Below are 12,659 nucleotides of genomic sequence, written 5' to 3'. Positions count from 1 at the left end.
TTAAAAGGAGTTTCCAGTGGAACAGTGGAGGCAGAAACCAGATTTCAGTGGTTTGAGAGTGAGCCGTGGAGAGTGTAGAGCAAAGCAGAGACAGTTCTTCTGAAGAGCTCGCTGAGAAATGGAAGAGCAGAGAGAGAGAGCGTTAGCTAGATGGGGAAGGCAGGAGAGATGCCCGAGAGATGGAAGGAGCCAGGAGAACAGAGAGGGAAAGGACAGGAGGGAGAGGAACAGGGTCCAGCAAGTTCTGCTTCCTAAATCTCATTCTCCTCAGAGGCAGCTTCTTTGTAAATTATTTTAAGGATTACATAAGAGAATATATGTAAAAGCACTGAGCATTGTGCTTGCTAGTTTCTCTTCTCAATGTCTTCACCTCCCACTGAACTGCAAACTCTGTTCACAGAAGGCCATGTTTACTTACCCAGAGACCCCAGTCCAGAAACCCCTAGCGGGGCTGACCCTTCATCTCCCACCCGGGGGAAAGGTACATACATGTTAAATACCAGGGCGATGACGTAGTCCGGCGAGACGGTCACTTTCCAGTCACACTCCTTGCCTGGCGGGTAGGGTTCTGGGTAATTTGGTGACAGAATGACTCCTGATGGTCCCGTCAAGTCTCCCCCACAGGGAGCTGAGGAGAGAGGAAGACGAGGGTAAGACTGTTTACTTCCTCCTAGTCAGATCTTAACAGGTGTTGATAAGGCACAGTAGAGGAGGGGGTGAATATGATAGATCTAAGTTAAAATCTGGCTCTGTCACTTCCAGGCTCTGTGACCTCAGGCAACTTACTTAACCTCCCTGGACCTCAGTGCTTTTCCTCTATTGTAAAAAGAGGTAGTATCTTCTTCATGGGGTAGTTGTAAAGATGATTGGAGATGTTTGCTAAAGCATTTGGCTTAAAGAGCCAATACATGACAGCCATCAGCTGTCTTTGGACACATCAGGTACATGGTCTCCTTCCACTGTCCCATACCCAGCTTCCAGGTGAGATTGGTAGGCGCTGGCCACGCATTCCCGCGCACTCGATGTCAGGAGCGGGAAACATAATCGCGTTACCTGCCAAGTGCTGCTGGCCCCCTACGCTGCCAGTGCTCTTGTTCGGGGCTGCAGACACCTTCCAGTTTTCCAAAAGGCCTTGTCCAAGAGTTTGTTTGTACCTCGGTTGTATGGAGATTCCACACATCCTCGGTTAGTTCCTGGTGGTCTCCGAGCCCCTGGCTCACAGGCCTTTCAGGCAGGAGTGGGGAGGGGGAGGGTGGCTGGGTGACACAGCGAGCTGCCGCTCAGGGACCCCTGGGCAGCTTCCCCGGATCCTGAGTCAGGTTCTCCTAAGCGGCCGGCTGTCACCCTGAGGCATGAGGGGCTTGGCAGAGTGAAGCTGGGAGGCACGCGGGGTCTTTAAGAGGAGAAGACGGCTGCGGCTCTCAACACGCCTGCGTCTGAAAGCCACGGGCGCCCTGGAGGCTGGCCGTGGAGTCAGCAGCGGTGATCCCCCGGGAGCACTCAGAGCCAGGCGCAGCCCGGAACGCCCAGAGAGCTTGTCGGGAGCTGGATCTTATCTCCCTAAGATTTAAAGGGCTGGATTAGCCCCTGACAGGGTCTCTTCAAAAAATGGCAGCATTCAGGCCAGGTCACAGAACCCTAACATGGCGGAACCCAAGACCTGAGTGGCATGAACAGCAGTGGCTCTTCCCACGGGAAAATACGACCCGAGTCCCAGAAATACCCAGAAATACCCACTATAGGTCAGGCGTGAAGAGCATTTCAGATACCATTATGGGTTGATTTGTACCCCCAAACACATATTGATGTCCTAACCCCCAGTGCCTCAGAATATGACCTTATTTGGAAATAGGGTCACTGTCAATGGAATTAGTTATGTTACATAAGGGAATGGGAGTTACTGCTTAGTTGGTACGGTTTCTATTTGGAGTGATGGCAAAGTTTTGGTGATGGTGATGGTAGCACAATACTGTGAAAATAATTAACACCACTGCTTTATAGATTTCAATGCAGCTAAAGGGGAAATTTTAGGTTGTATATATGTTACTAGAATAAAAAATTTTAAGATAACATAGGACTGTACAACACAGTGAACCCTAATGTAAAGTATGGGCTGTAGTTAATACTACAATTATATTAATATTCCTTCATCAATTGTAACAAAGGTATCACATTAATGCAAAATATTAATAATGGGGAAACCTGCATGTATGTTTATATGTATGGTTAATATGGGAACTCTACTTTCTGCATGATTTTTCTATAAACCTACATCTTTTCTAATAAAAAATAAAATAAAAAAAATTAAAGTAAGAGTAATAAAAAATAAGACAGAGGCAGAGTTTGGAATTATGCTGCCATGAGCAAAGGAACACCAAAGATTGAAGAGGCAAGGAAGGAGTCTTGGGTTTAGGACAGAGCGTGGCCTGCTGACACCTTGCTTTTGGACTTCTGGCCTCTGGATCTGGGAGGCAGTAAATTTCTGTTGAGTTAAACCGCCCAATGTGTGGTTCTTGGTTACAGCTACCTAGGAAATGAAGACAGATAACTTGATCTTGCTTATGTCTCTAACATTCCAATGAGCTATGGATCAATTCTTCCTGGTCTACAAAGGAAGAAACTAGAACTCAGAGAGGTTAAGTAAATTGCCTCAAGTCACTCTGAGACTCAAAGCCTTTGATTCCCCCATTTGCCTATATTGCCTCAGCATCGTCGGTAGAAGTGGGAGTAGAGAGGAAAGGGTATGTCTTCCTGTACCCCAAATGGGGAGGAAACTTCCATGAGCGAGGATGTTCCTTGGGTCAGGTCTGCTTGTGTTTTACCTTCTTGCCACTGAACGCCCTCTGGAGCTGAGTGTTGTTAGCTCAGTAGGATGGACTGGAGGGCTACTTAACCAAGGAAGACTGCTATTTCCAGTCCACAGAGAGTGGCCTGTCCAGGCCAGCCTGGAGACTCGGTCTGAAGTAGCTCAAGCGAATAGAAAGTCCACGCCATGTCAGAAGTCCCAGCTGGTGGGTCTTTTTAAAGGATGCCCCATCCTGGGCAAGTGTTCCCTGGCTCGACTCCCCTTTGTCAGCTCAGGGATTTCTTTGCAGACGGGATGAGCCTGGGTGTTTCTGAAACCACTCCTGTTATTCTTCTGCCAATCCACAAAGTTTAATTTCTAGGCCTCTGGGCTGGCCCAGCTCCCTTCCAGATGGCTCCCTGGCATCGGCCTGCCAGGCCTGCAGTCAAGCAATTGCTGCCTGCTCGGGACGCAGGCCTGGGCTTCTAGGCCCTCTGCCAGCTGTGCTCAAGGCTCCAGATGGAGTCCTGGGAAGAGCTTCCCCAACTGGAGCGCTCCCACTGCTTGGGGCTGCCTGAGGGGCACGAGGGGAGGCAGGGCCCCTGCCATGTCCGAGGCCAGGCACTGGCAAGCACAGCAGCTGAGCAGTAGGAGCCCAAATGCGGCCCCGGCGGGGTCCTGCCCCTCCCCTCCCCCCTTTGGCATCGTCTTACTTGGGGTCGGGGCTGAGAAGCCAAACTGGAACTAGAAGCCAGAACTTGCTCCCCTTCCAGGGCACGTCCCCCGGTGCTGATCATGCCCCACTGTCCGCTCCCCACTACTAGTTAGAAGCAGAACGCCCTGCCGTCCCAGGCTTAGGCTCAATAAACCGTGGAGGCCCAGATGGGAGTGAGCGCAAGCTGACAATCATTCCAGATGGCCAAGAAGTGGGCAGACTGCCTTGAGTGGTGAAAGTTGTAAAAAAAGGCATCAATTTTGAAGTCACACATTCCTGGGTTAAAATTCTGACAATGTCACTTACTGGCTGTGTGAGTTTGGGTAACTTATCCAAACTCTCTGAGACTCTGTTTCCTCATCCTTAAAAAAAAAAAAAAAGATGACGACAATGGCTTCAAACATATACCAGGCCCAGTTCTAAGTCCTTTACAGTATTATTTTACTGAATCCTCAGAACTACCCCATGAGGTAAGTACTGCTATTTTCTATATTTTATAGGTGAGGAAATTGAGGCACAGAGAGGCTAATTTATTTGTCTAAGGCCACATAGCCTGTGTGGTAAAGCCAGATTTGAACCCAGGTAGGTAAATCCCAGAATCTGAGCTCTTAACTTATCGTGCGGTGATTTAAACTGTAAGAATGTAGCTAAAATGTGTGGCCCTGTGTCTATCATGGAGATGACGCTCAATAAATATTTGTTTTCTTCCTTTCTTTCTCTCTGTAATGAAGGGTTATCAAGGCTGGCTAGTCCCAGTCATGGCAGGCTGCCAAGGAAGCTGGAAATTAGGGGCTTGTCACTAGGATTTCTAGTCTGTTTGAGAGAAGAGGCAAAGACATTCATTTTGTTGCCTGAGGAACGTTTCCCAAAGCTGAGCGTAGAGGAACGGGTAATGAAAGCTGAATTAACCTCTCTGTCCTGCCTGCTGCACGTCTATTGCTCTCACCAGTTCAACACAGTGAAACCCTCCTTCCCACGTGGGGCAGTCTCATCTTGGACCTGCCTTTCTGGAAGATAAGCTTCAGGAATCACAGCCTTACAGAACACCTTATTTAAAAGGGACCTCAGAAGTCGCCTGATTCTTGCCTAGCCTCACCAGAATTCCTTGGACCAGTGGAGGGAATTCTCGCTCAGGGACAGGAAGTGAGTCTGAGACTTGAAAGAAGGAATCAAAGAAAAGACGGTAGAAAGGAGAGTGGGAAGTCAGTATTTCTTGAGATTAGGGTTAGGTATTTCCCTGTGGGAAGTATATTTACCCTCACTTTATGGGTGGGGAAACTGAGGCTCGAGAGTCAAAGCAGTTTTTCCAATGCCACCAAAGGAGTAAACGACAGAGCGGGGAGCCAAGCCCGGATCTGTGTGATTCAAATGTGTGGTTAAGGGCCGAGCTGGGTCTAGAGCCCAGGTGTCTATGCCCCATGCACTGCCCATTCACCAGGCCTCCTCCCACTCTTCACCCTCAGTGCCAGGCCACAGAGCCATGACTGGCAAAGGCCGGTCCTCAGATGCTTGGACCACGCCTCCTATTGAGGCTGCTTGGAAAAGGGTGCAGGGCACACTGCTGGGGTCTCTAAACCCACCTCCAGCATGGGAGGCCATATTGGAGGTAGGAGGATGCATCCAGACTGATGTGGGTGTGAATCTTGGCTCTGCTATCGCCCAGTTCTGTGATTTGGGGCAAGCTATTTGGATTTGTCTCAGGGTCCCCAACTGTAAAATGAGGGAAGGGTGCTTACTTCACAGAGCTGCAGGGAAAGTGAAATGAGGGTATGTAAGCAAACATCCGGTATGGGGGATGGCACCCAGGAGGGCTCAGTCACTATCGTTCTCTTCTCTTGCAGCACCCAGTGTTGAAATGGGAGATAAATGCATTCATTATCTTGCCTGAGAAAAAAACCCATGTGGATGGGAGCACCTGGAATGCTTGTTGCTATTTCTCTTTCGTTCCTCCCCCTTTCAGATCCAGGCATCTAGGGAGTGGAATTATCCAGGCCCCATCCTTTATGAGCTACCTGACTTCGGGCATGTCTCTGAGCCTCTGTTTCTTCATCTGTCATATGGGGGAGATGTTAAGGACAGAGCTGGAGAACCACACCCCGGCGACCAATAATTTCCTTGAAAGGAGCAAGAGCAAGTTTCTGTTCTCTACACCCCAAGCAGTGGGTGTCCTGAATCGCTTTGGAACCTGCTGACCCTTACTGCTCAGGGTGGTCTGTCACCCCCCTTCCAACTATACAGTCTGGGCCAGGGAGAAATGGACAGGCATGCCTGACAAAAATCTTGAGTCAGGGCTAGAGAGAGAAGAATTTGTGGTGTGTGTGTGTGTGCAGTGTGCAGAGTGTGACCATGAGTGTGTGTGCATGCGCATATGCATGGAAAGCAAGGGTAAACTTTGGGTTTTCTGCAACTTTCAGCTATTCAGATTCTCCTGGTCCCGGGCTCAAGGTGTAGCTGACACTCATGGGAGGGGTCTGGAGCATGCGCCCCACGAGACCAGAGGGCAGGGTTCTCGGGTCACTTCGCCAGCCCTACCGATGCACGTGGGCGGGCTGGGCTGCCAGAAGAATCTGTTCTCGATCTTCACACAGCTGATCTCCGCGCTTCCCTGCAGCGCGTAGCCGGGGTCACACTGGAACACTGTGGAGTCGCCAGCCTCCCAGCTGTCACCACTCCGGCTCCCATTCTGCGGCACCCCAGGGTCATTGCAGGATGTAGCTGTGGACACTAGAACAGGGAAACGGGAGAGGACGTGTGACTGCCCAGGTGCCTGACAGACCACGGGGCTCCCGGCTCATAGACATTACCATTTCCTTCCCGGGGCCACTGCTGCGACTGCCGCCATCACCTCCACACTGTGCAATTAGCTGCGGCACTGGTGCCACCACCTCCATTCTCACCGCAGTGATTGCCACTGCTCCATCACCACTTGTGATCACACTGTCACTCTCACTGACACCACCGCCACCCATCTCCCAGCGCCTTCATCATTCCCATCATCAGCCTTTCATGAAATACCATGACTCAGTTGTGATTGCACTGTTATGAATGTAGAATTCAGTTCAATTTGATTTGAGAACACAAGCATTGCTACATAGACAAAGCCTTGCAATTTTGTATAATGTAACAAACATTATCAGTAAGAGGGAGTGACAAGATAATTAAGTATAACTCCATGTATTCAATCAGAAGGCTTTGCAAAGGAGTTTGGGGGATGGTGGTTGAGCGGTGGTTGTAAAATTGCAGGGAATTACTGAAGTTGGGTGCTCTCTTTTGCAGGGCAAACAACCAAGGACCCATCATGTTAAAAATGTGCTCAAAGAAAAATCAGTTGTTACTTTTTAGGAAGCAGCAAAGTAGAGTTCAACACAAACACAAATGACTGAGGTGTATTAATTCAAAAACTCAGGAATTTGTGGGATACTTGCAGTCTTAATACTTAAATGAGTCTAACAGGACAGGTGTTTCCAAACATGGTATGAATGCTGGAAGGAAGGAATAAATGAATAAAGAACGAGTGAGCGCACGAGCGAACAAATGCAGCATGTGTGTGCACCCAAGGAAATGGTCTAAAAGGAAAGTCCAGAAAGACTGACTTTCTGAGGCTGCTGCCACAACCCAGAGCTGGTGACAGGGCTCGGTCCTCACCTATGACATCATTCGCAAACTGTGGCTGTAGATCCTGAATGCAGAAGGTTTTGGAGGCCACAGGATAAAGGGTGCTTATTTGCTTGGAATGTCAGTTTTGGGGGTATGTAGTCAATCCGTCTGCTATTAGGAGGGCTCCAGTGGAAAAGTTGGAGAAGTGCTGGCCTAGGACAACTGTGTACACTGTTACTAATTATAGGATCTAGTCTGAAGTTACAGTATCTAACACCTTATATCTCACAATGCCTTTAGACAGTATACCACCAACTACCACCCACAGCCAAATCTAGCACTTTGTCAATTTTTTGTGAATAAAGCTTTATTTGTTTACATATTGCCTATGGCTGCTTTGGGGCTCGGATGGCAGAGTTGAAACATTACCTCAGAGAACATATGACCCATAAGACCTAAAATATGTACTGTCTGGCCTTTTACAGAAGTCTGCCAGACTCTAGTATATGGTGTCCTATCTCAAGTCTTCCTCTTTTGAGATCAGGTTTCAAGAGCATAGTCTTTGCTTTTATCCAGCCTTAGTCATTAACACCAACAATGATCTGCCATCATGATGCCCCAGCCGCATTTGTAAAATGTTCTGTCAACACAGTGAGTTCAGGTACCACTCAGGGCCTCTGCACCTGCACGTCCTCCTGCACTCACAGCTCTTCCTCTGCCATCTCCATCTTGTCAATTCATTCTCAGCGCCAATGGGTCCTTGGCGGCCAGGCCTCTTTGATCACCTTCTTCTGAGCTCATCCCTTAATCCCCTTCTAGCAAATCGGATCACTTTAACTTGTTTTGTTCTTTTCCTTTAACACAATATGTAATAATCTTGCTAGTTTATTTGTTTGCTTTTTATTGCTTATCACTTGCATATCTCTATAAGAACAGGGACCGTGGCTGTTTTGCTCCCTCAAAAAATATCTGTTGAATGGATGAACAAATCATCACCTGACACTGAATTTATTTGTAAAGTCAAATAAAGAGATTCATCTTCTTTCTTCCCAATTAAAAACAGACTTAGCTTTCTTCTCTAGCTTTACAGTGCACTGTACAAATGTAAATGATTCCCTAGAAGAAAAATAGCTCACTGTTCTGGCCATACTCAAAAAGAATATTTATACGGGAGGCAATAGAGTGCAGTGATTAAGTGCCTGTGTTTGAGAGTCAGACACACGAGTTTTGATCCAGGCTCTGCTACTTATTAACTAGATGGCCTTGGCTGAGAGAGCTCTCTCGACCTCTGAGCCCACACCTGCAACATGGATTAACAACGGTACCCAGACCGTCAGGTTTTTGTGAAAATTATAAGAGATAATATAGCAGAGAGCTTAGCAAGGCGCCTGCTCAATAGATGGTAGTGATTATGCTTCTCTCTTCTTCAGTGCTCCCCCCACCCCACCCTTTCTTGTTCTCACTTCCCCTCCTTAATGCTCCTGAATGTGAGCTGCTTGGTAAGCCCCGAGAAAGGCTGGATCCACGTGGTACAGACAGGATGTTAGATGTTGCACAGTCATGTTTACTTAATAAAGCCAAGCCTGTACTAATCGTCCCTGGCATTTCTGTACAATCCCCTGTCAAATACACACTGTACAGTTAACATGGGGGTGGGCCATTCCCTCTTCCCCAGAGTAGTCCTGGCATTTGCTAATTGATGACAGCAACAGGGAAGGTGACCTTTCCCAAAACTCGGTTATGCCCAGAACACTAGGTCAGGTTGTCACGGCCGGCCTGGAGCCCAGGCCAGGAGCTTGGACCACTCGCCTCTCTCGGGACCCACCCAATGCTCAGGGCAGTTGGCCCAAGGACACTCTCATATTAGAATAAACTATCCATTCATTTCTTCATTCATACAGAAAGCACTGAGTGAGCACCTGCTGTATGCACGTACTGTAGGGGAGTTCAGGAGGCATGGTGGGGCCCCTACCTCCAAGAACTTTCCAGGGGATGGCAAGTAGGTGGCCAACTCCACGAAAAGGCAGAATTCTGGCACTGACAAAGTGCCGAAGATGTAGACGTAAAATGCCTCCAGCCAGACGCTACAGTGATTTATTCTGAGGGGAGTTTAGGAGGAAGTGGCATCTGAGATGAACCTTGAAGGAAGAATAGGATTTCTACAGGGCAGGCCATGCAGCAGAATGCAGCCTGAGAAAGGCACAGCAGCACCAGTGAGCCCAGGGAAGCTGTCCCGCAAGGCAGCACGGAGGACACGGCGGGTGTCAGATAATGCAAACCTGTGGGGGGATTTGTCAGGGCAATTACGGGCTTTTTTTTTAAAGCCATACCCTCAGCTTGGGAACATTCAGAAAATACATGTCTGGCTTTAATTATTCATCATGTTCTTTCCTCCAGAGAGAGGGACCAAGCAGTCTCTTCAGCATGCTACCTTTCTTATTGCTGGTAGATCCTTCTATTGCTTATCCCAGCAATTTCCAAAGTTTGTTCCATCAAAGGCTAGTCTCTTGAGCTGGCCTAGGAAAAAAGCCATCCATGGTCAAATATGTTTGGGAATTGTGACATGCCAGACCTCTGTGGAATTCCTATGCACTGGTATACTGCAAGTTCTGCAAGGCCCCCCATTGAGATAAGCTCTTTAAGTCAGCCTCAACCCAGGACCTTCTCAACATTACTTGCCCATGTAAACTTCTTTTTCTTGTAATACCAGTGAATATTCCATGGACCCTAGGCAACAGGAACTGCTTATGTAACCTGCACCCCCTTTGCTGCCCTCTGGTGGGATCCTAATCTTAGGTGGGGTTCAGTGGTCCCAGGCACTTTCTCCATGGGTGAACGGGTGCCAGGATTCTCAGGAAGAGGACTCCCAGTGAACCCTGGAAGGAGATAGTCCCCGCATGAGTGTTAAGGGGGTGGGGCCTTTATCAGAATAAAGGTACACGATCCTGGAGACCCTCACCTGCTCCACACATTGCTAAATGCTCAGCTCCACAGGGAAGACAGAGGCATAAAGAAGCTGGAAGTGGGGTTTTCAGCCCCATTAATGGGTCACTGGGGTCAGAGATATGCTTCATCCACCCTTTGCTGATACAGCAACTGGGTGAAAGTGTGAGGGCAGAAGCACAGCACAGGTGCTGCGCAGATTGGTTCTGGAATCACCGTGGAAACTTGCCCCCACCTCAAACACAGTGGAGTAAGGAGATGGTAATGAAGACAGCTGCTGTATAATAAACACAAGCCCAAGCCCAGGCAGAGTCACTTGTTCAGGGAGATGAGTGATGGAAGAGGCACTTCAGAGGAGATGAGATGATGCATCCCAGGGAGGAGGCAGGACCAATCATATAAATTATCTAATATCAAGACTTGGACATTTGAGTGTTGCTCATTTTGGGTCGCTCTTTGCCATGCTCCTCCATATCTGGCTACTGCCGTATATAATTAATTGAATTTAGATTATTTGTGTTTGGCTTCCAGTCCTTACTGAGACCTGCACTAAACTAAGAATCAGAACATTGGCTCTTCCAAAATGGTGCCTGAAGCCATCATCAACTTGTACCTCCTGTAGGTTCCTCTTTGAACCCTGAGTTTCAACCCCAATGAATAGCTCTCCATTTCCAGAACCCACTTTTCTTCTTCATCTTCATGAGTTCTTTGTGCCTAGGATGCCCTTTTCCATCTTTCGATCTAAGTGGAGTCCATGGACTCTCCAAAGTCCAATTCAGTGGCACAACATATGTGCCACTGTTGACCACACCCTCCTTGAAACTCAAGTAATTTCCACTCATATTTCAGGTCTGTGCTTAGGCTCACCTTTTCTGGAACATCTTCCTTGATGCTCCAAGGTGACTGGTCTACATGTTTCCATTATAGCTGAAATTCCTCCATGCAGACACTTATCCATTTGTGTATAAATGTATATTTACATGACTGTCTCCCCCACCCGAGTCATCTCAGCATGGCATTTGAATGATGCTTATCATGTGCCAGGCACATGGCAGAGGCTCCGTACATGTCTTTACATGAGTGGAGAGATGGAGGAAAGGGGGATGGAGGCAGGTGGTGTCAGGTGGTGGGACAAATGGGGATGGGGCTGGCAGAGGCGAGCACAGACCTGAGAACTGAATGGCAAAGCCCTGTTTGCTGGTGAAGAAGTCGGTGCTGAACTGCAGAACGACTGAGCTGAAGGTGCTGTGCAGGTCCTTGGGCAGGGCCCGGCCGCTGAGCTCCCTCAGCAGAACCCCACTCTCCACAGGCCCGTCCCAGATGCGCAGCACATCGTGGACCTCCTCGGTGTCGAACACTAGGAAGTGGAGCCTGGATGGAGAGAAGGGGGCAGCATTTACACCGGGGCTCAGTCCCCTCCTCCCAGGGGTTTCCCCCCAGGGAAGGTCTTAAACCTACGGGAAGACTTGCAAGGAGGAGGAGCAGGTGGTACCTGGCAGCATCCTCATGAGTCCCGTCCTTCCAGTTCTTGCACAGGGGCCACGAGCAAGGGGGAGAAGGGCCAGGGGAGTGCGCTCTGTGCACCTTGTTTATTATTTTGAGCTCCGTGTTGCCACTCTCAGAGCCCCACTCCTCTCCTCGACCCCACACAGACCCGAGACCTCACTCCTAAGCCCATACCCAGTATCATTCTAGATTTGGGGAGAAGGGTTGCTGAGAAGGCAGGGTCTGGGTTGAAAAAAGGATATATGTTTAAAAATAAAAGGGGATAAGGGTAGGGGGAGCTGTAGGGTCTCTGAGAAGCTGGCCCAGCTGTAGTAGGGGCCTGGTGAGCCCATACCGTGGATTTTCAGAGCAGAACTCAGGGGATTTCAGCTACACACAGCCTTGGTTTAGCTAATCTCTGCAAACTTCAGAAGACCAGAGACAAAGCTCTTGGAGCCAGCACGCTCAGTAGGAACTCTAATTCTCCTGGGACAAAAGGGTCCTGACAGCCAAAGTTACTTTGGTTACAAGCCTCCCTCCCAAACAATTTTTTTCCCCCTATTTTGGAGTAATTGTAGGTTTACAGAAAAGTTGCAAAGCATTCCCATGAACCCCTCACTATTTTTCCCATTGTTAACATCTCACATTTCCATGGTTCATTTTTCCCAACTAAGAAACCAGCAAGGGTACATTACTATGAACTAAACTCTGGACTTTATTTGGATTGCATCAGTTTTTCTGCTAATGTCCTTTTTCTGTTTCAGTTATCACTTTCTCTCTTTAAAATTATCTTTTAAAATTATCCCTCCCCCCCAAATGAGGACATGCTTTATGATTTTCATGTAACTTACTTTCTTTACTTAATATGCTATTTTGGACATATGCAACTATTTCATTTTTTTTCTACAGAGAAAGACATTATTATATTTCACTGTTTCACATCAGTCCAAAATGAATACCCCAATCTTTGCATGACTTTGTGTACTTCATATTCACTTGACTTGTAGGAATAATTTTTTTTGGGGGGGGAAGGGTATAGATTCTAAAAAATTTGTTCTCCCAAATGATTGCACCAATTTATATTCTCCTTAAACATTATTAATGTGGCTATTCTCCCCAATCCTCACCTGACCA

The 12,659-nt window shown here is 48.1% G+C and overlaps 1 protein-coding gene across 1 annotated transcript in view; it reads right to left on the bottom strand.

The window, feature by feature from the left end:
• CSMD2 (CUB and Sushi multiple domains 2) overlaps positions 1-12,659 on the bottom strand; it is a 671,930-nt gene that overhangs the window by 169,156 nt on the left and 490,115 nt on the right. The window contains exons 26-28 of the mRNA XM_058303940.2: positions 11,209-11,411; positions 6,033-6,224; positions 490-628 (exon numbers count right to left, since the gene is read on the bottom strand). Coding sequence (XP_058159923.1) covers positions 490-628; positions 6,033-6,224; positions 11,209-11,411 — 534 coding nt within the window. The remainder of the gene's footprint in view (positions 1-489; positions 629-6,032; positions 6,225-11,208; positions 11,412-12,659) is intronic.

The sequence above is a fragment of the Dasypus novemcinctus genome, chromosome 9 (genome assembly GCF_030445035.2).
Source record: "Dasypus novemcinctus isolate mDasNov1 chromosome 9, mDasNov1.1.hap2, whole genome shotgun sequence".
Taxonomy (NCBI): Eukaryota; Metazoa; Chordata; class Mammalia; order Cingulata; family Dasypodidae; genus Dasypus; species Dasypus novemcinctus.
This window is presented reverse-complemented; position numbering and strand designations above follow the sequence as displayed.